The sequence below is a fragment of the Aedes albopictus genome, chromosome 2 (genome assembly GCF_035046485.1).
Source record: "Aedes albopictus strain Foshan chromosome 2, AalbF5, whole genome shotgun sequence".
NCBI classification, from domain to species: domain Eukaryota; kingdom Metazoa; phylum Arthropoda; class Insecta; order Diptera; family Culicidae; genus Aedes; species Aedes albopictus.
In genome coordinates, this window is record NC_085137.1 from 193,854,856 (window position 1) to 193,879,257 (window position 24,402).

The 24,402-nt window shown below is 37.6% G+C and overlaps 3 protein-coding genes and 1 long non-coding RNA gene across 4 annotated transcripts in view; 2 read left to right on the forward strand and 2 right to left on the reverse strand.

The window, feature by feature from the left end:
• Window positions 1-24,402, reverse strand: part of LOC109622675 (uncharacterized) — a 517,321-nt gene that overhangs the window by 421,826 nt on the left and 71,093 nt on the right. The gene's annotated exons all lie outside the window — the stretch shown is intronic.
• LOC109413765 (protein arginine N-methyltransferase 9) overlaps window positions 864-24,402 on the reverse strand; it is a 30,000-nt gene continuing 6,461 nt past the window's right edge. The window contains exon 2 of the mRNA XM_019687501.3: window positions 864-3,072. Coding sequence (XP_019543046.3) covers window positions 1,152-3,072 — 1,921 coding nt within the window. The 3' untranslated portion in view covers window positions 864-1,151. The remainder of the gene's footprint in view (window positions 3,073-24,402) is intronic.
• LOC134288785 (uncharacterized) lies at window positions 9,205-10,393 on the forward strand. Its single transcript, XM_062854660.1, has 2 exons — window positions 9,205-9,455; window positions 9,587-10,393. The coding sequence occupies exon 2, from the start codon at window positions 9,590-9,592 to the stop codon at window positions 10,391-10,393; it is 804 nt and encodes a 267-aa protein (XP_062710644.1). The 5' UTR covers window positions 9,205-9,455; window positions 9,587-9,589.
• Window positions 16,380-17,643, forward strand: LOC134286548 (uncharacterized). The gene is made up of 3 exons (XR_009996902.1): window positions 16,380-16,517; window positions 16,587-16,720; window positions 16,793-17,643. It is a non-coding gene; the product is annotated as an uncharacterized LOC134286548 (long non-coding RNA).

Sequence of the window (24,402 nt, forward strand, 5' to 3'; positions counted from 1 at the left end):
TGGGTCAATCTTGAGGTTAGTGTGGAAAAAATTTGGCCAAACGTATGCCGAAATCACAAATTTACCATTGGCGCTGTAAGTGTTCAGTTATTACTACTTTCGGTATTCTTGAAGGTAACTAAACTAGGTATATGCCAAATAACTTTGTCGAAGATCGCAAAATGATGACACGCCTTTGTTAAAAGTGATTTGGTCGGGGACCATTTCGACAGGAGCACTTATTTTGGGCACTTGCTGCTGTAACTCAGTCAATTTGCTACCAATTGACTTAATTTTTGGAATGTACAAAAATTAATTTCACTTCTTCTTCTTCTTTGTGGCTCGACGTTCGCATTGGAACTTGGCCTGCCTCACTTCAACTTAGTATTCATAGAGCACTTCCACAGTTAAGTTATTAATTGAAGGGCTTTCTTTGCCTGTCATTGCATGAATTTGTACATTGTGTGGCAATGGATTGGCGATCCATAGCCTTAACCACTAGGGTAACTGGAGACCCATATATCAATTGGTATGAAATTGACTGGGTTATAGCAGCAAGTGCCCAAAATAGGTGCTCCTGCCCAAATGGTCCCAGACCCTTCCCTGGGTAAATCGAGGCGAAACGTTATTGTTCTTTTTCCAGTACATGTAAAGGACTAACTTCCATAATTAAATCTCTTTGTTTAACTAACATTTCTTACCTTCTCCGATAAACGTAAAGACGTGGTCGACACCGTTATTGATCATATAATGAAGAAATTTGTACTTCCTCCATTGCCAGAGGTCCAGAAGTTTTGATTTTACCGTTCACTAACCATATTCTTCAACTGCCATCAAACCATAGAGGGCTGTGATATCTCCACCACTCCCAACAAACACCGGTGTTCTTCTATTCTGCAATATACTACAGGTACTCTAGGTAGGTAGGGTCCTCAGAAAGTGTATGTGTTGCTTGGGGTAATGACTTGCTTGTTGTTGCGTCTCTAAAAATGACTATAATTCAATTCTCTTCAATATCTCTGGGTCACGGGGGACTCAAAGTGTTTCAATCATCACTTGTTGTGTTGCAAAGAAGTGCGAGTGTATTCTTTTTAATATCTACGCGATGCTCTGTATATATAGGTTAGGGGGTACTGTATATAATAATTTTAAATGTATATAGAACATCGTTCCTACTGACAGTCAAGCAGATCGCACTTGATAACTCCATGATTCTGCACTATGTTGATGCTGACTTTGTCCACTTTGGGTGGTTCCTCGCCGCCATCTCCATCCGGTTTCTCCTTACGCTGGAATGCATCTTTGGGAATGATAAAAGCCGACTGCTTGGCGAAGCTCTGCGCCCGATGGGTGCTGAGGGATTCCTTCTGCGGCAGAAATTCGATCTGATAGTAGTACAATATGGCGTGGATATGTTCCGGGTCTTGGGGTTCGATGAGGGTCAACTCCGTGTTCACCTCGTGAAGCTTCCCGTCGAAGTGCACCTCGGCCAGCTTGGTCGGTTCGGAGAGATTCTCGTAGGTGAAGGGACCCAGATCGAGATGGTTCTCAGTTTCCAGTGTTGACAGATAGCGATCGATATGGAATTGATGGAGTTCTGGATTCTCGACGCGGCAGCACTTGACGATCCAATTGGAATGGATTAGGCTGCTGTGGAGCTCAACTTGCGAAGGGACGATCGATCCGGTGGGTTTGAGTTTTGGGAAGAGGGATTGATACTGGCAGAAGTGTTCGCTGTTGATCTGGCCGAATACGTCTACTGCTTGGAGAATGATTAGATCCAGGGTGTAATCGTTGAGGAGGAATGCTTCAGGTAGGGAGCTTAGCAGCATTATGGCAGACATTGGAATGTCGTTTTGATTGGCGATGAACTCAATGAGGTCTTCCGCTCTGTCCAAGCAGAACAGCATGGAGGTTTTTCCTTCTTTGAGAAGTTTTAATCCCGCATAGGGGAAAAGAGAAAGATCGAGGACCTTCTCTAGATCGTCTAGATCTTCAAGATCAGTGATTAATTTTGTGTAATATTCGGAGTCGTTGAGAAACTCCAATACGTGCTCATCGATGCAGATTTGATTATCCATGGAATTGAGATTATGAGATATGGCTAAGGCTCCGTCCTTACAAGACATTGCCAAGGGGAGTTGCTGGTCCTTGATGACGGGGAGCCTTTGGTTCAATTTGAATATTGCTTGATTCCAGCATGTGTTGGTCGTTGGATCCGTACTGATTTTGTTCTCTTCATCCAACATAAGATCAAACCAAACCACAAAACCATCTAAAATACCATCATCCAAACAAGTAAGCTCGAATTTGCACTCCTCGAGCCCATTCTGACATCTTTCCAAGCACTCGAGATCATTAAAATCGACAGTCATCGTCCGAACGGTATCCGTGACGAACTCAAAGTCATCATTTGCCTTAATTCTACTTACATCCTCCGCGTCATAGCACTTGATTCCCTCGCGTGAAATCAAGCAATTGCTCGGTAGATTAAAATCACTGCTAAAAGCTTCGTTGATCAGAATATTGCTTGCGGTTAGTGCACGTGACCTATACCCGGACACGTACAAAATCACCTGACTAGGAATGATCCTCCCCTCCGGAAGTAGCAGACTCTTCTTCGCGTGTATCAACGTCTCCAAGATTCCTTCTCCGAAAGCCCCCGAATCCAGCGTTTCGGTCACAATCAGCGAAAACTTATCCCCGATCTTCAAATCCTGTGAGAAACTCTGGAACAGACAAATCCGATCGCTCAACCCATTCGCCCCGAAGACATCCCGCGCTATCTGCACCATAATCTCCGAACCATCACAAGCAGCAACCTTCCGGATGCCTTCGCAGTTCAACGCATACAACGACAGCAACCCCGTCCCGGTTCCAATGTCCAGCACCTCGGCGTGACCGGCTTTGATTTGGTTCTCGATGGCCGCCCGGTAGGCGGCGTTGCGCACCTCGTCGTTCAACATTCGGAAGTGCCATCGCTCGACCAGCTCACATTTGGTGTTCTGAAGATTTTGATATGCCTTAAGATATTTGGGATCCTGCAGAAGAACTCGCTCGAAGCAGATCGATGCCTCTAGCGAGCGCCCATAGCTGAGTAAGGGGAAGAGAAACAAGCGAAAAATACAGAACTCGTCAGTAATTTTTATGACAGTGAATAAAGCATATAACACTAGTTTACAGCATTTTTGAACTCGGTAAGCTGATGATCATTTTTGGTGTAGAATCATGCCCTGAGTTCGGAAACGCGAAGGAAAAAAATTACAGTAGAGCGGAAAATTTTTCGACTTTCCATACAAGGTTGATGATTTGAAATCGATTTTTGTTCTATTTTTAAGCAACGTCGCTCACTTCACACACCTCATTCTCCGTAACCAATGCTCCGATTGAGCTGAATTTTTTACTGTAACTCGCCTACATATGATATGTCAAATAAACGTCGAGAAATAATTTTTAAGTTGTTTTTTTCTTATTGAAAAAAATACATTTCTTCAAAAAAATTAGGGAATTTTGCTAAAATTTAAGAAGATCGTCCCTAAAACTCGCCAATATCTTGAATTTCATCAATCTGACGCAAAACCTGTATTCAGATGACCGAATGGTATTGTATTCAGCTTTTAATTTATGGAAAAAGATTTAAAATTGGTTGAACAAAACGCAATATATTTGAATTTCAGTAAATTACATATTTTAAAAAGTTGCAAAACTCGATATTGAGCTAAATCTCAAAAACTGTTCTACTTTAAATTTTTTGAAAGTCGGTTTCGAAATCAGCACTAAATTGTGCTTCAAAAATTTTGGTCGTTGACAGAAGTTCACGACTTTCGTTTTATTTTGTAAACTTGTGTAATCAGGCATATAATGGAAACTCAAGGAATAATCCGACGACTCTATCTGTTCAAAGAAAGATGAAGGTAACAAATTAAGGGAGCGAATGAAACTGCTGATCCATTCTCAAGAAACACGTAAGGGCCTACCAGAAGCTCAACAAAACTCGCAAAGGCTTCGTGCAGGAATGATAACACAAGTATCTTCACGAATGGCCGAAAATGCGGTTATCGAAAGGAGGAAGTAGTACTTCGACAAACTTTGTATTCATAACACTAGTTTACAAAATAAAACGAAAGTCGTGAACTTCTGTCAACGACCAAAATTTTTGAAGCATAATTTAGCGCTGATTTCGAAACCGCGCTTTAAAAAAAATTAAAGTAGAACAGTTTTTGAGTGTTAGCTCAATATCAAGTTTTACTACTTTTTAAAATATGGAATTTAATAAAATTCAAATATCTTGCGTTTTTCTCAACCAATTTTAAATCTTTTTCCATAAATTGAAAGCTGAATATAATACCATTCGATCATCTGAATACAGGCTTTGCGTCAGATTGATGAAATTCAAGATATTGGCGAGTTTTGGGGACGATCTCCTGAAATTTTAGCAAAATTTCCAAAATTATATGAAGAAATGTATTTTTTTTTCAATAAGAAAAAAATAATTTAAAAATTCTTTCTCAACGTTTATTTGACATATCATATGTAGGCGTGTTACAGTAAAAAAATCAGCTCAATCGGAGCATTGGTTACGGAGAATGAGATGTGTGAAGTGAGCGACTTTGCTTAAAAATAGAACAAAAATCGATTTCAAATCATCAACCTTGTATGGAAAGTCGAAAAAATTTCCGCTCTACTGTATTTTTTTTCCTTCGTGTTTTCGAACTCAGGGCATGATTCTACACCAAAAACAATCATCGGCTTACCGAGTTCAAAAATGCTGTAAACTAGTGTAATTGGTAAACAAGTAAATGATAACGAATACAATAGAAAAAGTAAAAAAAGAAAGAAGGTGATATCTTGACAGAATAATAAAATCTCTAGAAGCATTTTAAAAGTTTTCAATATATTTGTAAAAGCTTAATTGAATAATTATAATCTATTAAAACTAAAGTATTACTATTTCTAAACTTTTGACAAAATGTACAATTTCGAACCCACAATCATTAACGGTCTTCCTCCATGCTTCAAGAGATTGCTGAACCTTTCTGTCCAACAGGACGCAGCTGGGAACACTAAAGGAAATCGTTGGAGTCCCAACAGCACCCTTCTCATTTTTGGAATCCATCGATCCAACTTGAAAAACCTCCAAGTTCAATCCAGCAAGACAATTCTCATCCGCCTCGCTACGGTTATACCAATACACAACCGGATATCCTATAAGCATTCCGAAAACCGTTGGAAAACAGGTTAAATCTGGATTCAAATCTAGAACTAAAATTTCATTTGGTTTCACCATGCTTATTTGTTGCACTACTTCGTCTAACATTATCTGAATCGATAAACTTGTTTCACTCGACTTTGATATAACATTAGGAACAGACAAACATTTAGATACATCAATAAAACTAAATCGATCAAATTTCAACGTTTTCAAGGCCATAACATCAAAAAATCCGAAATCGTCACCGATTTTCAAAACGGCCAGGGCCTCTTCAACTAAGCCAGCAGTTTTCAAACTGATCAGCAAACTATTTGCCGAATCCGGATCAAACGTTCCAATGTCCCAAATAAACCCAGTTTTCATCCCTTTACCGATGAAAAATAACTGCTGCACTAATTTCTCTAGTTTAGGCCCGGTCCATGATCTCCTGGGAAGTGTGTCCCTGAGAAATGCACGTAGTGCTTCCATGGCATGAACTAAAACAGATGGGATGATTCACAAACAAAAACTAAAAACGTATTGATAGCACAGTGGTCCATAAACTCATTTACGCTGAAAACCTATACTTGAAGTCTTTCACTGAATTAGTTTCAAAGCAATCCATACAGTGTGGTAGTACTCAGGATAAATGAACAGCAATCCGTATCATCAATTGCGTATCTCGATGTGGAATGTTACAATAAGTGCCGAACTAACCTATGCTAACTTGATCGTCTTACCAAATGCTATAATAGTGATAAAATTAATAAACCTTTTGAATAGCATGATTAAGTTCTGCAAGCACAAATTGACTTCACGACATTTATATTTCCATATTGATCACAATGATAACAAATTTAAACCTTTGTATCCTACAGCATTGCATCCAAAATTTATTATTACTTTTTATGTGAAAAATATTAAGACAAAACGGCTTTAGTTGGAGTAGCCAGCTTTTTCTGGCGGAAAGTGCCCAAATTAGGATGATACACTACCTCACGCAAGCCATTGTCATTGTTGCATTCTCTACACATAATAATACTTACCATATTTTATGGAATAATCCGAAGCGAATATCGATGAATTGAAATCGATCATTTCAGATACGCCGGTATACATACTAAACGCGATAAGTCCCTGCAATTGCAGGATAATTATGTTAACATAATTACATGCAGTGTTGAAAAATTCATTTCGCCATATCTAAATTCAATCTCCTACAGCTCATTTTAGAAGCTGAACCTGAGAATATGGTATATGAAAAACTTGTGCAGCTAGACCAGTTCTGCAAGAAAGTCACGGAAAAACTGCTATTTTCCGAATATTTAAGGTAAATGTCACGGACCACCTCCGAAAAATCCCAATGATATTCACGGTGAATATTACATGGCGACCGTTACACAGTAAGAGATATAAAATCGATTTTTTTTAATTATAATTTTATCTATTAGCACTTACAGAGTTATTATTAACTAACAGCTTCCTCTGTCAATGACCATTTTGCATGTGTATATCGTGTTTTTTTCTAAATCAAGGGGGGAATATTTGCTCAACAGATGTGTATATCGTGTGGCAGGCACGAAAATACTGTATGCGCGAGGAAGTTAAGGAAATTTTCCACCGTATTTACAGCTGGGGCTATATGGGTAATTGCAGTTCTTGCAAACTTTTTTTTTTCTGTTCGGGTGAGCCACTGCGACCAGTATTTAGATCTTTTGTGGCATTACCCGTATCCTTAGTATTTAGTGCATGTCGTACTACTCCATTGTCATTGAGAGGCAATGAAGCATCGATTTCTGTACAGTTCCTGTTTTGTTATCCCAGAGGTGCAAGAAATAGATTGAGATAAAAAGGTCCCGTTTTCATAGAGATTTAAATCCCAGCGAAAGAGCGCCCCTAATCAAACACAATCTATTTGAATTCTGAGAAAAACAAAACGGTGGTACTCTAGCCCCATCCATGTCTTGCTTCTAGTTTAGTCCCAGGACAACAAAGAAAAACCCGGGACTTTAGGCTAGTTGCAAAACTCTGTCAAATTAGAGAATGTGTTCTGCAATAAGAATGCACGTGAGTCCTTGAATTACCAGAACTTAACAGTCCTTGATAGGTTAGTACGCAATTAGATACGTAAAGCATGTTTGTTTTCCTAACATCAAGTGTAGTCTCGGGTGGGCAAAGTCCGATTCTTTAACTATCAGCAAGGCAGAATAAATGCAATTTTAGAAACTGTCACCAGTAACAAGGACTTTGTACTATGAATCCTTATAACCAAAACACATTACCCCAACTTGACAAACCGGATGTCACTAGGGTTCGGTTTGGTAGATCTTGAACCGTAACGCAACACATAAAGGCGATCTACCTACGTTACGGGCTCCGTAAAAGATCGAGCATATTTTAAACCCGCTCAACCATTCATCCATCAGCACGGGTCGCCTGACACCTTGGATTGGGGTTCCCTGATTAGTGGACTTTTACCCCTGGAACAGGTGGTCCGTAGTGTTATTCTTAGCCAATTGATACAACCGCTACCGACACTACACAGCTATCTAGGCTGATCGGGAAAAGAAGTTAATTTTGATGATTGCAAACTTACTGCTCTATTAGGGAAAAATATGAGTAATTGGGTTTGAAACATCATTGACATCCTAGAACATCTTAAACACCTAGAAGTTTAGAAAATCTGACACCTGATAAACTAGCGTTAAAGGCTGATTTTGAATATGGTTTACATTTGTACGTGTTTGAATAACCTTTCTGTATGCATATGGAACAGTATTTCATATGATAGGATGTTTTGCTAGATATGGATCTGGTTTTATTGATGCTGTTCTTTTTTGTGCTGTGACTGTAAAGAGTATAATGTTGCCTAGTTTGGGCATTGGCTACGGTTAGGATAGCTCAGGGCAACTCCTGGGAGCTTTTTGACAGTTTCGCAGCGAACTCCTGGAATAAATGCCGAGGAACTCTTGTAGGAATTTCCGAGAAGCTCTTTGAGGAATTCATTTTTTTCCTGGTATTCCTGGAGAAATTTCCCAGAAACTCCTTGGAGATATACCCATGGAACTCCTGGGATAAATGCAGTGGTATCTCGAAGAAATTCCCAAGGAACTTCTGGAGGAATCCCCGATGAACTTTTTTGGAGGAATCTCCGAGATATTTCCGAGGAAAGTATGGATGATTTCTGTTATGTCCAGCTCGAGTTTATTGAATCTAGTTTAGAGTGTTTGTTCTGAGAACGCACCTCTCATGTCAAAAGCCGGAATGACAACATTGTAAACTCAAACAAGCTTATGTTGAAATCGATGAGTGGCAATACATTCGAGACTGAGGTCTCATTCGATTAGTGAAAGCCAAACAAACCAGTCATCTTTTACCCGGAAGAAATACCCCCCAAACCTTCTATAGTGAAATCTGGAGCTCGATTTGAATAGGTCGTATGTGCTTTTGTCGATTAAAAATTCGATCAGTTAGATTCGCTTATTATACCGAAAACCGTTGAAATTGAGCAAAGTTTATACATACAGCAGAATCCTCACAAAACAGGCTTTCTGTTCCATCATTAAAAGTTTGCAAAATATCTGCCATATTGCTACAATGACTAAAATAAAATGATCGAATTTTATATCGACAAAAGCACATACGACCTATTCAAATCGAGCTCCAGAAATAGTTATCATTGGAACACGGAAATTAACAGTGGCGGCGAGATAAAGGACTACGATTTGGATACTATTGGATTTTGGTGAACAGGATAACAAAGGATTGATAATCGGACACAGCTACGCAACAGGATTTTGAGACGGACAACGGAATAGTTTAGATACCAGCGATAAGATTGCAAAACTGAGGTTGGGTCTTTTGCATCATCATATCAGGCTTTATAGTGAAAGTGTGCAATGAAACGCAGGAGTCTAGTGATCTGTGCTTTTTAGCAACTCATTGTCGTTTCTTGTAAAAACCGCGTCGGTTCAGCCATTGTTCTATTGTTTCTTTCATAGGACAATTGTTTTGCAAGAAAGAGAAAGCTTTTGTTCTTGTTTCCTTTGCAAACACGCTTGGAACCGCGCATCAACAAGCCTAAAAGTGGAATCCAGGATTGTTTCCGAGTCTTAAACGTGTTCCGTGGTGAAACGTATTTCCTGCAAGACCCGAAAACTACCTCTAGGAGTAGTTGCTTGGGTATCAACGGCCATTCCCAACCGGCTTCAAGGATTTGGCTGGGGTGAAGCAAGCTTTCGGCGCCAGCGTATATTCATCGGCATCGAACGTGTTGTAGTTTGTGGTGAGTCCAAAAGTTTAACTACCCTTCTTATTATTCTTTAATTGAGTTGCTTTTTCTAATTTGGTTTCTGCCATCCTGAATTGGAACACACAAACTATTGTTGACTCATTGAACCTATTGTAACAATATAGAATATGGCTACTATGGCGGTTACTATTGAGCCATACCGTAAAGGTTGTTCGTTTTCAGACTGGCTGGAACGCCTGGAATATTCTTTTGTCATTAATGCGATTACTGATCAGAACAAAAAGGCTTATTTGATTCCTTTAAGTGGACCGATAATTTTTTCGGAGCTTCGTTTACTTTACCCAAGAGAAAGCCTGTCTGAAGTTACTTATCCAGACATGGTAGCTAAGCTGAAAGCACGTCTGGATAAAACCGAATCCGATTTGGTCCAGCGTATGAAATTCAATTCTAGAGTCCAGCAACAGGACGAAACGGCTGAAGATTTCGTGCTCTCGTTAAAGCTTCAGGCCGAATTTTGCTCTTTTGGCGAATTCAAGCAGGTGGCTATTAGGGATCGAGTTTTAGCAGGGCTAACCGACGGCGCATTAATACAACGTCTTCTAAACGAAGAAAACTTAACATTACAAAGCGCCGAGAAACTCATTGCCACTTGGGAGATTGCGGGAGCAAATGCCAGGACGATTGGTTCCGGTGGTGCGTCAGCTCTGGTAGCGTCCCTTCGCAACCGCAATCCAAATCCAGCTGGTAGAAGTTTCAATAAATTGGCTAGGGTGTTTGACTTAGCAAAAAATAGTCCACGCCATATTGAGGATGAGGAAGGAGAACGCAGACCGGTCAAGACTAGATTAGGTTACAAACAGCCATATCGCGGACAATTTGACTACAAATACCGGAATAGAGCCCAAATGGACAACCGTCACTCCAAGGACTGGCGTCGCGACGACGGAAGACAACCCTCGAGCAGGGAATGAAATTATCGATCACGATCGCGATAGTAGAAAACTCTCCCACACGCATTATCGGCGAAAAAAGACGTGCGATAAATTCAGACCCGGGTTTCTCCCGAGAATGTGTTTTCACTCGTTTCGCAGCGCCGAAAATCGATTATCATCAGCAATGAAAAGTTGACTGGTTTGCTTTCTGCTCTTTGTTCGCCTTTTCGTAGTCCCGTCGTCACCGGCTGTAGCTTTTATGTATAAAATTTCTGTCCTCTCACGAGCAGCTTGTGTGGTCGAGTGGTTATGGTGCGCGCTCATACACATTTTTGTGGAGGGTCTAGGTCCGAATCCCGTTAGCGGCAAATTTTTGTTATTTGCCTTCTGATAATTATCGCGATAACTTTGCAGGTGATAAAGTTAGATAGCGAAAATGAAAAGAGCGATTTCCAGTTTTCGGCTATCTTTGATCGGGGACAACCAGCAACGACCGATAATCATTTCTCACAGGAAAAGTAAAAACAGAAAAAATCGGTTGCTCGAAAAACGCCGTTTTTCGTCTCAATTTGCTGATAATTTCATTCCCTGCCCTCGAGATATGCAGACCTGACTTGTGACTATTGTGGGATTAAAGGCCACATCAAGCGTAGGTGCTTCAAACTAAAGCATTTACAGAAAGAAGCAGTGAATCATTTGGATACGTCGGTACAAGAGCCCAGCGTTGATCGCCATCTTAGCGAGTTACTGGACAGGATGAACACTAGGGACTCGGACAGCGACAGTGACATGGATCAAGGTAATTATGCATGCAACTTAGTGACTTTTATTAATAGAATAAGCAATCCATGTTTGGTAGATGTGACTATAGAGCAAAAGGTTATTAAAATGGAAATTGATTGTGGATCATCAGTGACGGTAATGAACAAAACCTGTTATTATTCACATTTCAACAATGAGCTAAAGAAATGCTCGAAACATTTGATTGTGGTCAATGGTGCAAAGTTGTTAATTGAAGGGGAAACGAGTGTTTTAGTCAATTATAGAGGTGTTGAAAGTAAATGTAATCTGTTGGTGTTGGATTGTGATAATCATTTCACTCCACTGCTGGGACGTGATTGGCTCGATACATTTTATCCGAATTGGAGAAATTATTTCATAAGCTCATCGATGGTTAATAATTTGAATGAAAGACGAGGCATTGAATATGTTAATGAAGTTAAAGAAAAATTTGCTAGCGTTTTTACCAAAGATTTTTCCTCACCCATAGTGGGATATGAGGCAGATTTTGTTTTAAAAAATGACGTGCCGATATTTAAGAAGGCTTATCCGCATAGAAAATAACATTCAGCCTTGAGGTCCAAACAGTAAATGTCGTCTACCACTTAGAGTCAGTTTACCACAAACAGTCTCCTTTACGTCCAACAATATGACACCTGAAGCATTGGATTGTATAGCACGGTTTTTCAAACCCATAGCAAAAAGTCACAATATGTTATGATGTCCACACATTGTTGAAAGATATGTTGCAAGGAATAGTCGAAATATTAGCCCACATTCTGTCAAACAGTTGGTGTTTGGATTTCAACATCAAACTAACACATGCACACTATATTATGTTTTACTCATAGGCAACAGTATGGTAAACAGTTCCACACATTAGTTTGTGTGTGCGACATTATACTGAAAAATGCAGCAAGCTGTTTGTTTTGTTTTTCACAAAGTGCAAAAGCAGAGCAAAATTTGCCATCAACGATTCGTATCCACAGTAAAAATCGGTTGCTACATTAAGTTTTTTAGGATTCATCATGAAATCCAGCAGCTCGAAAGGGCATTCCTCCAGTAAGTAATGAAAATTCATGTTTATTTACTAATACAACCCCTTCAAAACTCCCACAGTGGATTCGAAACAGTCTGAAGCGAGGTCTGCAACCCAGTCAATTTTCCATCCTATCTGGTCCGTATTCTTGTTGGCTGAAGTCTTCCGTGTTTATTTTGCACCGGTATCGGGAATGTATTTTGAGAGAAATTGGTAAGTTGTTCCCTCGAAAACTAAACATTTTTTTTAAACATTTACGAATTTTCTTTCCCTTTTAGGACCTATTTACAAGTCGAACGTGGTGGCTATTTCAAAGTTCCGCACCTACAACACTATAGCATATCTCAACCAGCATCTTATTACCCTAAAAGAAGCCCTTCCGGTGCTACCGCTCCTACACAATGCGATACGGATGCATAAGGAGGTGATCCAAATCGGCTCGACCCGGTCAACGATGTTATCGAGGTGACTAACTGGTACAAATCTGAGTACGAAGCTAGGAGTTTGAGGATTATCCGTAGTGATGGTCACGTCGAGCTGGTATTCTATTGAAAGAATGAAAAGAGGATGTTTACGAACCGCCGGATTGGAAGCTCGAGAAGGAAACCCGCTTAAACTATTTCAATTTGTACGTATCTATGTTTTACATGCTTTTACTGCAGCACTCCATGGGGTAAGATGAGTGAAATGAGAATATTTTGGTTTATGAATTCTATTTTATGTAGTTTGAATAAAAACAATTCAATTATTTAAATATTTTGCTAGTTTTATTTTACATTTCAACTGCATCACAACTGTATATTATATTACCTTTGAACCATATTGCACAATAAAGCCACAGTTACATATACATTGCCAATTTTCTTCCCGATTTTACAGTTTTACTGTTCTAGAAAAATGGATAGTATATTGACCTTTTGACAAACTGCAAACGAAAAATTTTGTTCGAGAAAATTGGCGTTTTTTTATTGTAACATAACTTAACCGCCTATTCCCCATACTGTAATTTGCCCGAGAACTATCTATCAAACTGTTGAATTCATTCATGGTACTGTTGGTTTATTGTTGCTTTAGATGTTATACTATACTGTTGGGGTACTGTGATAAATAGTTTAGAACAGTATGGCAAAGAGTTCTAGTATGGTTCATGGTTATGGTTATGAATATATTCTGTTTCTTATCGGCTGAAAAATAAAGTTTGTAAGTATTTGACAAAATTGCAGCAGGAGAATGTCATCACCCCTGTTAAAACAAGTGAGTGGGCTTCGCCGGTGATAGTAGTTATGAAAAAGAACGACGATATACGTTTAGTTATCGACTGTAAGGTTTCAGTTAACAAATATATTATCCCTAATACATATCCGTTGCCGGTAGCCCAAGACATCTTTGCGAGTCTGGCGGGAAGTCAAGTATTTTGTGCATTGGACTTAGAAGGGGCTTATACACAACTGAGTTTATCAGAGAGGTCAAAACAATTCATGGTGATTAATACTACAAAAGGGTTATTTACGTACAACAGACTACCACAGGGTGCCTCATCAAGTGCGTCAATCTTTCAACAGGTTATGGAACAAGTTTTGGATGGAATTGAACATGTTTGCGTTTATTTGGACGATGTTTTGATTGCAGGACGAGATTTAGAAGATTGTAAGAGAAAATTGTTTATTGTTTTGGAAAGACTTCAAAAGGCTAACATCAAGGTCAATTTGGAAAAGTGTAAATTTTTTGTAGAAAGCTTGGATTACTTAGGCCACATCATTAGCAAGAATGGTTTATTGCCATGCAAAGACAAATTGGACACAATTAAAAATGCTAAAAGGCCTGTAAATGTGACTGAACTTAAATCATTCCTAGGTCTCATAAACTATTACAATAAATTTATTCCCAATTTGTCTTCCAAGCTTTACCATTTGTACAACCTGTTGAGGAACGGTGTAAAATTCGTGTGGGACGCAAATTGTCAGAAAGCATTTGAAAAAAAGTAAAAATTCGTTGGTTGAAGCGGATTTTTTAGAATTTTACGACCCGAGTAAACCAATTGTTGTTATTAGTGATCCTTCTAGTTATGGATTAGGAGGAGTGATTGCTCACGTAGTCGATGGAATCGAAAGGCCAATAAATTTTACCTCTTTTAGTTTGAATGACGCCCAAAAATCTTACCCTATATTACATTTAGAAGCTTTGGCTCTAGTATGTACAGTAAAAAAAATTCATAAATATTTGTATGGACAAAAGTTTCAAATTTTTACTGATCACAAACCGCTAGTGGGAATATTTGGAAAATCTGGTAGGAATTCAATCTATGTGACTCGGCTTCAAAGATTTATTCTAGAACTATCCATTTATGATTTTGATATTCAATACAGATGTTCGGCCAAGATGAGAAATGCGGATTTCTGCTCTAGGTTCCCTTTGGAACAAATGGTACCAAAAGAATATGATCAGGATCTTGTGCGAAGTATTAACTTCAGTAAAGAGCTGCCTATCGATTGTCACATCATTGCAAAGGAAACTAAAAAAGATACGTTTCTCCAAACAATTATGGGATTTTTAAAAAATGGTTGGCCAGAGAAATTAGAAAAACAATTTATTGACGTGTTTTCCAATCAGCATGATTTAGAAATCGTGGATGGGTGTCTTTTGTACCAGGATAGGGTAGTTGTACCACAAATATTACAAAAAAATGTTTTGAGGCTGCTGCATGCTAATCATGTTGGGATGGTAAAGATGAAACAGTTGGCCAGACGATCCGTTTATTGGTTTGGCATCAATACACATATTCAGAAACTAGTGGCTGATTGTGATGTTTGTGGTAGCATGGCTACAGTTAAGAAACCGAAGATTGAGTCAAAGTGGACTCCAACAGGAAGGCCATTCAGTCGAATTCATTTAGACTTTTTCTATTTTTCCCATCATACGTTTTTGTTGATCGTGGACAGTTACTCGAAATGGATCGAAGTAGAATGGATGAAGAAGGGTACAGATTGTGGACAGGTTTTGAAACAATTGGTAGCATTTTTTGCACGGTTTGGTCTACCCGACGTAATAGTTTCAGATGGTGGGCCACCTTACAATTCGTATGCGTTTGTGAATTTTCTAGAAAAACAAGGGATTAAAGTTTTTAAGAGCCCACCATATAATCCACCTAGTAATGGGCAAGCAGAGCGACTTGTAAGAACAGTAAAAGATGTTTTAAAGAAATTTTTGATCGATTCTGAGCTGGCCCATTTGAATCTGGAGGACCAAATCAATCTGTTCCTGATTAATTATAGGAATACGTGTGTAGCTAAGGACGAAAGCTTTCCAGCTGAGAAGATATTTACATATAAGCCGAAAACTTTGGTTGATCTACTGAATCCAAAAAATCATTATAAGAAACAGTTAGTACAGAAAGACAATGATGAGATTGTGCACTCATCAGATAAGGGATGTGGCCCAAAGGGATCGGTTGATCCGCTTGATGCACTTTCTGAGGGTACCGAACTATGGTATAGAAATAATAACCCGCATAATAATCTACGTTGGATCAAGGCGTTTTCCATTAAAAAGTATTCTACGAATGTTTTCCAGATTCAAATTGGAAGCGCGGTCCTGCTCGCGCATCGCAACCAACTGAGAGCATGTAAGAACGTTGGCGAATTGCCAAGACCAAACATCTTTGTACAACAGGAGAGTCGCAACAAGAGTGATGAGGGAGCTGTTTCGCTGGATAAACGAGGGGCGAGCCTGGTTTCCATACCTAGTGATGAGGGGTCGGTACCCCAATCTAACGAGGTTCGTGTTGACCAGGCAGAAGCAAGTGCGAGTTCAAATTCGCAGTCGATTCATCCAAGGAAACGAAAACGCCAAGCATCGCCCGGATAAAAACGAACCATTGAGTCTATTGGAAAAACTGTAGAATAACAATAGATTCTTATGTTAACAGTGAATTCTATTGTAAATGAATTGTAGAGTACTTGTTTGAATTTGTTTCGTTACAATAGATTAACATTAGATTCAATTGTTACAGTATTTTCTATTGGCTAACAATAGATTAACATCAGATTGTATTGTTTCATTTGATTTCCCTTTTTAGGGAATTTAGTAAATAATTCTACCATTACTGCAAGAGAACAATAACTGTAGAAATCACAGCAAACTTACGACCTATTCAAATCGAACGCAAGATTTAAAAAAAGAAAAAAAAATATTTTTGGGTTCTTTTTTTATTTTAATTTTCGAAATGAGTAAATCGTACACACTTCCATGTAATTTTTTTAAGTGTGTCATATTAAAAAACCAAAACAAGGCGACGACGGTGGTGTTTTTTTGCAGCTAGATTTTTGGAATTTGTTACCAAAATACGTAAGTAAAGCTAAATTTAATTTAGATTCTGCAACATTACGTTGTATATTTTACATGTACGCCCCTCAGCTCTGAGAAACATCCGGACCAGGTCCTGTCGGGTTGCTTTATCGGCATGCGAAATACGGAAACTCCCTGCGCATCTGCGATATTGACACACCGAGAGCGTTGTTCAGATCCTGGCTAGCCACTTTTGGTTCGAGGTGAGTGATTATTGAATTGTTTCCGAGACACGGATTAATAATTATAATTATTCTATATGTGTGTGATTTCAGGATAATCGAGTACGAGCAGTTCATGCCGTGCACCAGCTGCTGGGAAACTATCGATTGTTGTCGAATTTGTCTAACGAGGAGGAGGTTGGGGATGGAGAGTGCAAGCTTTCGACCGATGAGTAGGGATTCCCGGAGCCGTTGCAGAATGAAGCTTCAAGTCGTGCTGGGGAAGGGACATTGGCAGATAATGTGAAAACGGTCGGTCGGATCGGGTGAAAGCGACGACATAAGGAATTGGGAGGAGGAGGAAACGATTGAGAACTCGTCGAAGACGATCGCTGCCAGACGCAGCCAAGGGAAGAACCCAGTCCGAAGGGGTCGTCGAACTACTAGTAGGTACAAAGATGCTTACATCCGGCGAAACTTCCTGGAGATACATCCCAGGAAAGTGTAAATAATCTTTCCGAAGGTGAGTGTTATTGCGCATTTCACACCCCACTGATCTCTTTGGCAAGTGTGTACCTATACATATGAAGGGGTTCGAAGCAAAGGGGTGTAAGTGACGAAAACCCACTTTCGAGTAAATGAGGTTTAAAGTTTTTCACCAATTTTCCGTCCCATACAAAATGTATGGTGTTTCAAAGTCAAAAAAAAAGTTCCTGAAAGATTGAAATCTGTAGAATTTTATGATATGCACAGCATATGGTCACAAAATGATCACTTACACCCCTTTGATTCTGGGCCCCTCATATATACCGCTCGTTTATAAGATTTATATTCGAATCGTATGAAAGTTCACAGTTCAGTAGTTTCCGATTCGATAAAGGGTCAGACAGAAGGACAGAAATTCATTTTTATATATAGAATAGATCGAGGAATAGATAGACAGATTTATCGAATCTTGTAATATTACCTCTTCTTCTTGGCCTTGCGTTTCAACTGGGACAAAGCCTGCTTCTCAGCAGTGTTCTATAAGCATTTTTTTTTGCTTTGTAACTGATTTCACTTATTTGAAACTTATTTGAAACTTTCCAATTGGTAGAATAATCTTTTGCATTTGGACGCTATAGTCTGAAAGGTCTTCTAATATATTTAGTTTCACTCTTTAAGCCTGGAACACATAACATTCTAGTTTAAATCTTTCGATGAATTAAACAGACGTATGTACTGTGTTCGAGGACTTAGTTCAACTGATGTTTTTAATTGCTAGAAAAATAATGGTAAGGCACGCTGTAATATTACTTTTGTACCTCATCACCCACTAAATGCAACTACATTAGTGGACTAATAACACTTAGCGCGCTTAGGCACGGTTCCATTATGCCGCTTATAGTGTTGCCACATATAGTGTTTAGTTTGCTAAACCCAGTTATCTGGCTGGTGGGGCATGGGAGCCTAAGCTTCGACCATTAATGCAATTAGACGTTACTTCAGACATGAGTGATTCAAATATTTGAAGAACTATTCAAACTATATAGAAGCTTGTGTATAGTCAACATTTAACGAACTTAATCTATGCAATATTTTGCATTTTACGGCTTCGAACGATGTTCAAGTATAGGTTCAAGTTGTAGTATATCGAGTTTTTTTTAGTTCTACAATAATGGTTAAGCACGCTGTAATGTTACTTTTGTACCTCATCACCCACTAAATGCAACTACATTAGTGGTCTAATAACACTTAGCGCGCTTAGGCACGGTTCCATCATGCCGCTTATAGTGTTGCCACATATAATGCTTAGTCTGCTAAACCCAGTTATCTGGCCAGTGGGGCATGGGAGCCCAAGCTTCAATCATTAATGCAATTAAACATTACTCGATTTACGACATGATTGATCCAAATATTAGATAATTGTTCGATCTGTGTTCTTAAAAATGTTGCCCTGAATGTAGCATGAAATATACAAGCTTCTAGTCCAAATGCATAAAGATAGTTCAGATTCACTGTTTTTCAGAATTTTCTCAAGCAATCAGTAACAAAATTAAAAAGCAGAAATAGATCAAATCATGCCAAAATGTTCATAATCGCTTGTAAAATAAAACTATTCCAAAACATTAGAATTTTCTGTTTCACAATAGAAAACAATTCCCAAACCTTTGGATTAGGCAAAACAATATGTTCTGTAATCACAATTGAAAGCAACTCCAAAACAATAGAATCTAATGTGTAATTAAGTCAGTGCTCAAAGAACAATATGAAAACATAAGAATCTTGTGTATCACAATAGAAAACAATTCCCAAACAATTGAATCAAATGTGGAATCAGTAATAAAATTACTACTCAAAACAATACGTTTACCGTGCAATTCACTGTTTGAAACAATTCAAAAACATAAGAATCTTCTGTATCACACAAGGTATCACAATAGAAAACGATACCCAAACCATTGAATTCAATGTAAATACAGTACAAACAGTATGTTCTGTTTCACAATAGAAAACAATTCCAAAACAATTGAATCAAATGTGGAACCATGAATAAAATTACTACCCAAAACAATACGTTTACCGTGTAATTCACTTTTTGGAACAATTCGAAAACATAAGAATCTTCTGTTTCACAATAGAAAACCATCCTCAAACCATTGAATCTAATGTAAGATCACAGTTCAAAATAGACAGTTCTTGGCATATTTAACAGTTCAAAACAATACAAATACATAAAAATCTACGGTATATTTGATTCCCCGTATATGTATTAACAACATTTCATTTACATTAGAATCTTCTGTTTTACGAAAAAACTTGTATGGAAAAAAGTCCTTTTTTGTATTGTTACGATACTTAACAACCTATACAATTCAATGTGAAATGCTCATTCACATTTGATTCTATTGTTAGAAACATTTGATTCTATTGTTTTTCTACTGTTATTTTAACATTGAATTCTATTGTGAGAGTATGGTTTTCAATGGTACTGTTACATAAGAATCCTATGTTTTTCTATTGTATTTTTTATCCGGGCGGTGTAAGTATTGAATTCTACTCCCAGAAGATCAAAACGTAAAAGAGTGGTAAAAATAGATAGTAATTTCGTGTATACTTAGAAATGTAAGTTCGAAAATGATTTTTACTGAATTTTATTGTATGAATTAGTTTTGCTACCAAGCTATCGAATTAAATTGTTTGAGATGTTTAATCGTTCGAATAATAGTTACCAAATTCTGTTAGTAATCAAAATCTTAAGGATGAAGGACTTGTTATGTCCAGCTCTAGTTTATTGAATCTACTTTAGAGTGTTTGTTCTGAGAACGCACCTCTCATGTCAAAAGCCGGAATGACAACATTGTAAACTCAAACAAGCTTATGTTGAAATCGATGAGTGGCAATACATTCGAGACTGAGGTCTCATTCGATTAGTGAAAGCCAAACAAACCAGCCATCTTTTACCCGGAAGAAATACCCCCCAAACCTTCTATAGTGAAATAGTTATCATTGGAACACGGAAATTAACAATTTCCTTATCAACTCCTGATGAAACTTCCAAGTATCTCCTAGAAGAATTTTCCTAGAACTTCTGAAGCATAGGAACTTTTGAAGGAACATTTGAAGGATTCTACCAATGAAAACTTTCTTACATATTCTTAAAACTGTGAAGGAATTACCAGTCTTCAGAAAAATAGAGGAATCTCTGAAGGAATCTTTACCCGGTATCTCACGAATACATCAGTTCATTCTTGAAATTTTCTGACTGTTACCAAGCCGAGTTCCCAAAATCACTAATAAAATACTCGCCTTACGGAAACCTTAGATTTCTTCTGATAAACCTGATCTATATTTCCGAGTATTTGGTAATGTGTTCCAGCTTCTCCCATTCTTATATTTGTCTGCCACCACTACCTTTCTCTAAAGCTTTCCAGAATTACAAATTTTTGTCCCGTTATGACAGATTCTTCTCGGAATGAAAAATCTACTCACAAAGCATTCTCAGTGAACTGAAGTTGTTTTGAAATTTATCGCAAGAAAAATCGCGCTCCCTTGAAGCCCCCTAAAATGCTTTCGAAGCATAAAATAACAACAACAATCAATCTTTGCAGACTTATGCAAAATAATACAGTCCAAGTCCAAGAACCTTACAGAGGATACTCAAAATAACTGGGAAAGGTAAAGTTTTCACTTTTCAAAAAATGGTAAACTAACGGTAACTTTTCGAAAAGGGTATCGAATATTCTCAAATTTTTACTGTGAGTTCATCAACTAGTTATGTATCAGTGGTTCAATTTTGGAAAAGATCGGGCTATTCTATATGAAGTTAGAAAGATTCTAGAAAAAGGTATAATTATCCGATAGCCAACTTTGAGCTGTTATATCTCCAGATTCAACCAACCGCAATAAAATTTTGATCATTTATGACTAATAGGGTATTGGTTCCCTTATTAAGCATGTGACTCCCATTTTCATCCTACGAAAAACAATTGTATTTTTTGTTGGAAGTGAGCACCCATGAAAACAAAAAGAACGGAATCAATCGGTGCCGTAATCGCTTGTTTTCGAATAGGATGAATATGGGAGCGTGAGATTACTGATGGCACACATACCCTATAATGAGCTATTAAAAACTTTTGACTAAACTTAAAAATTTTTACATGAAAGAAAATTAAAACAATTAGGTTATTTTTCTAATATAACACCAATTTACCGGAAACTTCATCATCGTTTCAAAATTATGGATAGAAATTATAGTTCATTCAAAAAATATATTTATGTTTCGAAGGAAAGCAACCAAATTGCCGACATTAAATTGAAAAAGTAATGGGATGCATATGAAAAATAGATAAATTTACTAAAAAAACTTAGAATAAATGAAATTGCTATAACTTTTTTTTTCTGTGGAGCGGATCTGGTGCGATGGTTAGGACACGTGACTATCACGCCGAGGACCTGGGATCGAATCCCACTCCCGACAAACTCACAAAATGTGAGTTCTTCCTTAGGAAGGGAAGTAAAGCGTGGGTCCCGAGATGAACTAGCCTAGGGCTAAAAATCTCGTTAATATAGATAAAAAAATACCTTTTTTTTAATATATACTTTTAAATTAAGTCAAATGTTTTTTAAAGTTCATTATATTGGTCATAAATGATCAAAATTTCATTGCATTCGGTTTATTGATTCCGGAGATACATATAACAGCTCTAGAATATTTCTAATTTCATGTGGAAAAGCCCGATCTTTGGAACACTGATACTTAACTAGTTGATGAACTCACAGTAAAAAATTGAGAATATTTGATGCCCTTTTCAAAAAGTTACAGCTAGTTGAACATTTTTTGTAAAGTGAAAATTTTACCTGTCCCAGTTATTTTGAGTATCCTCTGTACTTTCGTAAGGGGAATTTCAATGCATGAAATCTTGTGAATGTACCGTGATTTCGGGTGAAATTGATCACTTTTCGTAGTTTTTGGCGAATAATTTTTGAACACTCATCGATATGGTTAAATTTAATGCTTTAAAACAAGTACGGCCATGGTTTTCATCAGTCAACGAGGTTAAAAATTCTACTGCAAATCATTTTATTACAAAAAATATCATTTGAAATAAAAAATCAAAAATTTTAATTTCGGGGTGAAATTGATCAGTTAGTGAAATGTTTTTGTAAGTGCTGAAAATAATTTTTCCTCCCCAATTCACCACTCCGGAATGCGAAAAGCTATGCCAAATTTCTACAAGTCTACTAAATTTGTAATTATTTAAGTTTTAAGTCTAATAAATCTTAAGAAAACTCCTGAAAGTATGCAATTTCCGTACTAAATATGTTATAACTTCCGAAAAAGCACAGTTTTTTGCATTAATTTCAATATTTATAGAACTTTTGATGACGAAATCAGGTTTAGAGACTACTTGGCAGCTAGAAACATTCATTCGAATATTCATTACATTAGCGATACAGCTACGGTAACAAAAGTTTGAAAGTGTCTTTGAAGTTCGCCTGACAGGCAGTTTCGAAAAATACTGAGTTTTATACAGAAATATGTGACTAATTGGCTGTAAAACACGTAAACTGATCATTCAATAATTCTTGAGCCAGATGATGAACATTTTTTACTAATTGTTTTGAGTTTAAAGCGTTATTTTTAACAAGTAAAAAGAGTTCTCTCCTCGATCAATTTCACCCGAAATCACGGTATGTTACATTCAGTAAAAATCAAATGGCAAACTCGCATGTCATGCCTCGAGCCAGGGTGCTTATCAACAACGCAATCGTTGCTGCACTCGTATCTGAATTAACTACCAAAGATTTACAGTGATAGACATTCGTTTAGCCGAGGCCCGAAAATTTTCAAAAAAGTGTCAGAAAACTCATATAAAAAAAATTATGATAAAACGTTTTAATTGTAGTGAGCTATTTTGGAAATATGTCACAGAATTATTGTTGAAAATGTTAAATATTGCATAAAATGTCGTGATAAAATGAAGCACATAGGTTTTTGGTGAGTTAAACATCAAAATGGGATTGATAAAAGCTAAAATACAGTTTCTTACCGATTTTGGCAACACGAGGTGAATTTTATGTTGCCAAATTGGGGTGTTACCACACTGAAATGAAAACTCCATTAGTTTTTATGTGCACAAAGCAGATAAAAGCGAATCGGGGGTTCAAATCCTCATTTTATGTGCGGCATTTAGATTTTAAAGTGTTTGCGTTAAATATAATTGAGTATGCACTGCTATAAATTCTAAAAATGATGCATTAACAACATATGTTAATTGAATATAAATTTTGAGTGCATCGATTGATATTTCGGAACGTTCAAAACATTTCGTTAACGGAAAAATGGTGGAGCCAGAAAAAAAGACTTATTGTTGGCCGAGTTTACGGTCGACATTTCCCGGTCCAATTCCTGCAGTTTTTTTAAGGTAACGTATTTTAATCATTTTTTATTATGTAAGCAAAATCACATAATGCCAACAGTTCGAGATTGAGGTTACGACGCTGCAAAGCACGGTGACCAAAGTTGAACTTCCGAAGATCCGTCATAAACCTAAAGTTGGTGAAGTCTATTAGCAGATTTTCGCTTGGAGGCAAGAGCCCGTAAGTATTTATTTCTTTGTGATAGATAAAATAGCATTTGATTTAAATAAACGATTTCTTTCAGGGATTCAGTTTTGATTAAGTGGAGGTGCTGGTCGCAAGCAAAAACGCGCCGCGCCACCGAAGTCTTCCGAAGAGAAGCTCCAGCCTGAAGAAACCCAAAGTACCAGCGAGTCCCCACCGTATCAGAGAGAATCTCCTCGTCCTTTCACCCACATCGCTTTTTCGTTTGGCCCGGACTGTTGAAAAGCTGTCACCGAAAAATCGCATTTGTAAATATACAATTGATCACCAAAGTTTCCAAATCTAGTTCCAAATACATTTTTTTCATCATAAGATAATTAGTCAGAATGATTTTATTTCTAAAAAATTACACCTAATATTTATTTGTGATGGCATATAAAATGCAATAGGTTGACCTTTAAAATGAAAAAGCACAGACCTTTACTTTTTATGTGCATTGCATCTGCAAACTAAGATGGGCTAGGAATCTGGTTCTATGTGCAAGGCCAGTAAAATTTATGTGCAAAGCTTGATTGCAAAAATCTATGTGCGCGGCATATACAAACTAGATGCGGATTATTTTTAGTGCAAAATCGGTAATTTTTTTTCGTGGATTATTTTCAACTTTTATACGTCAA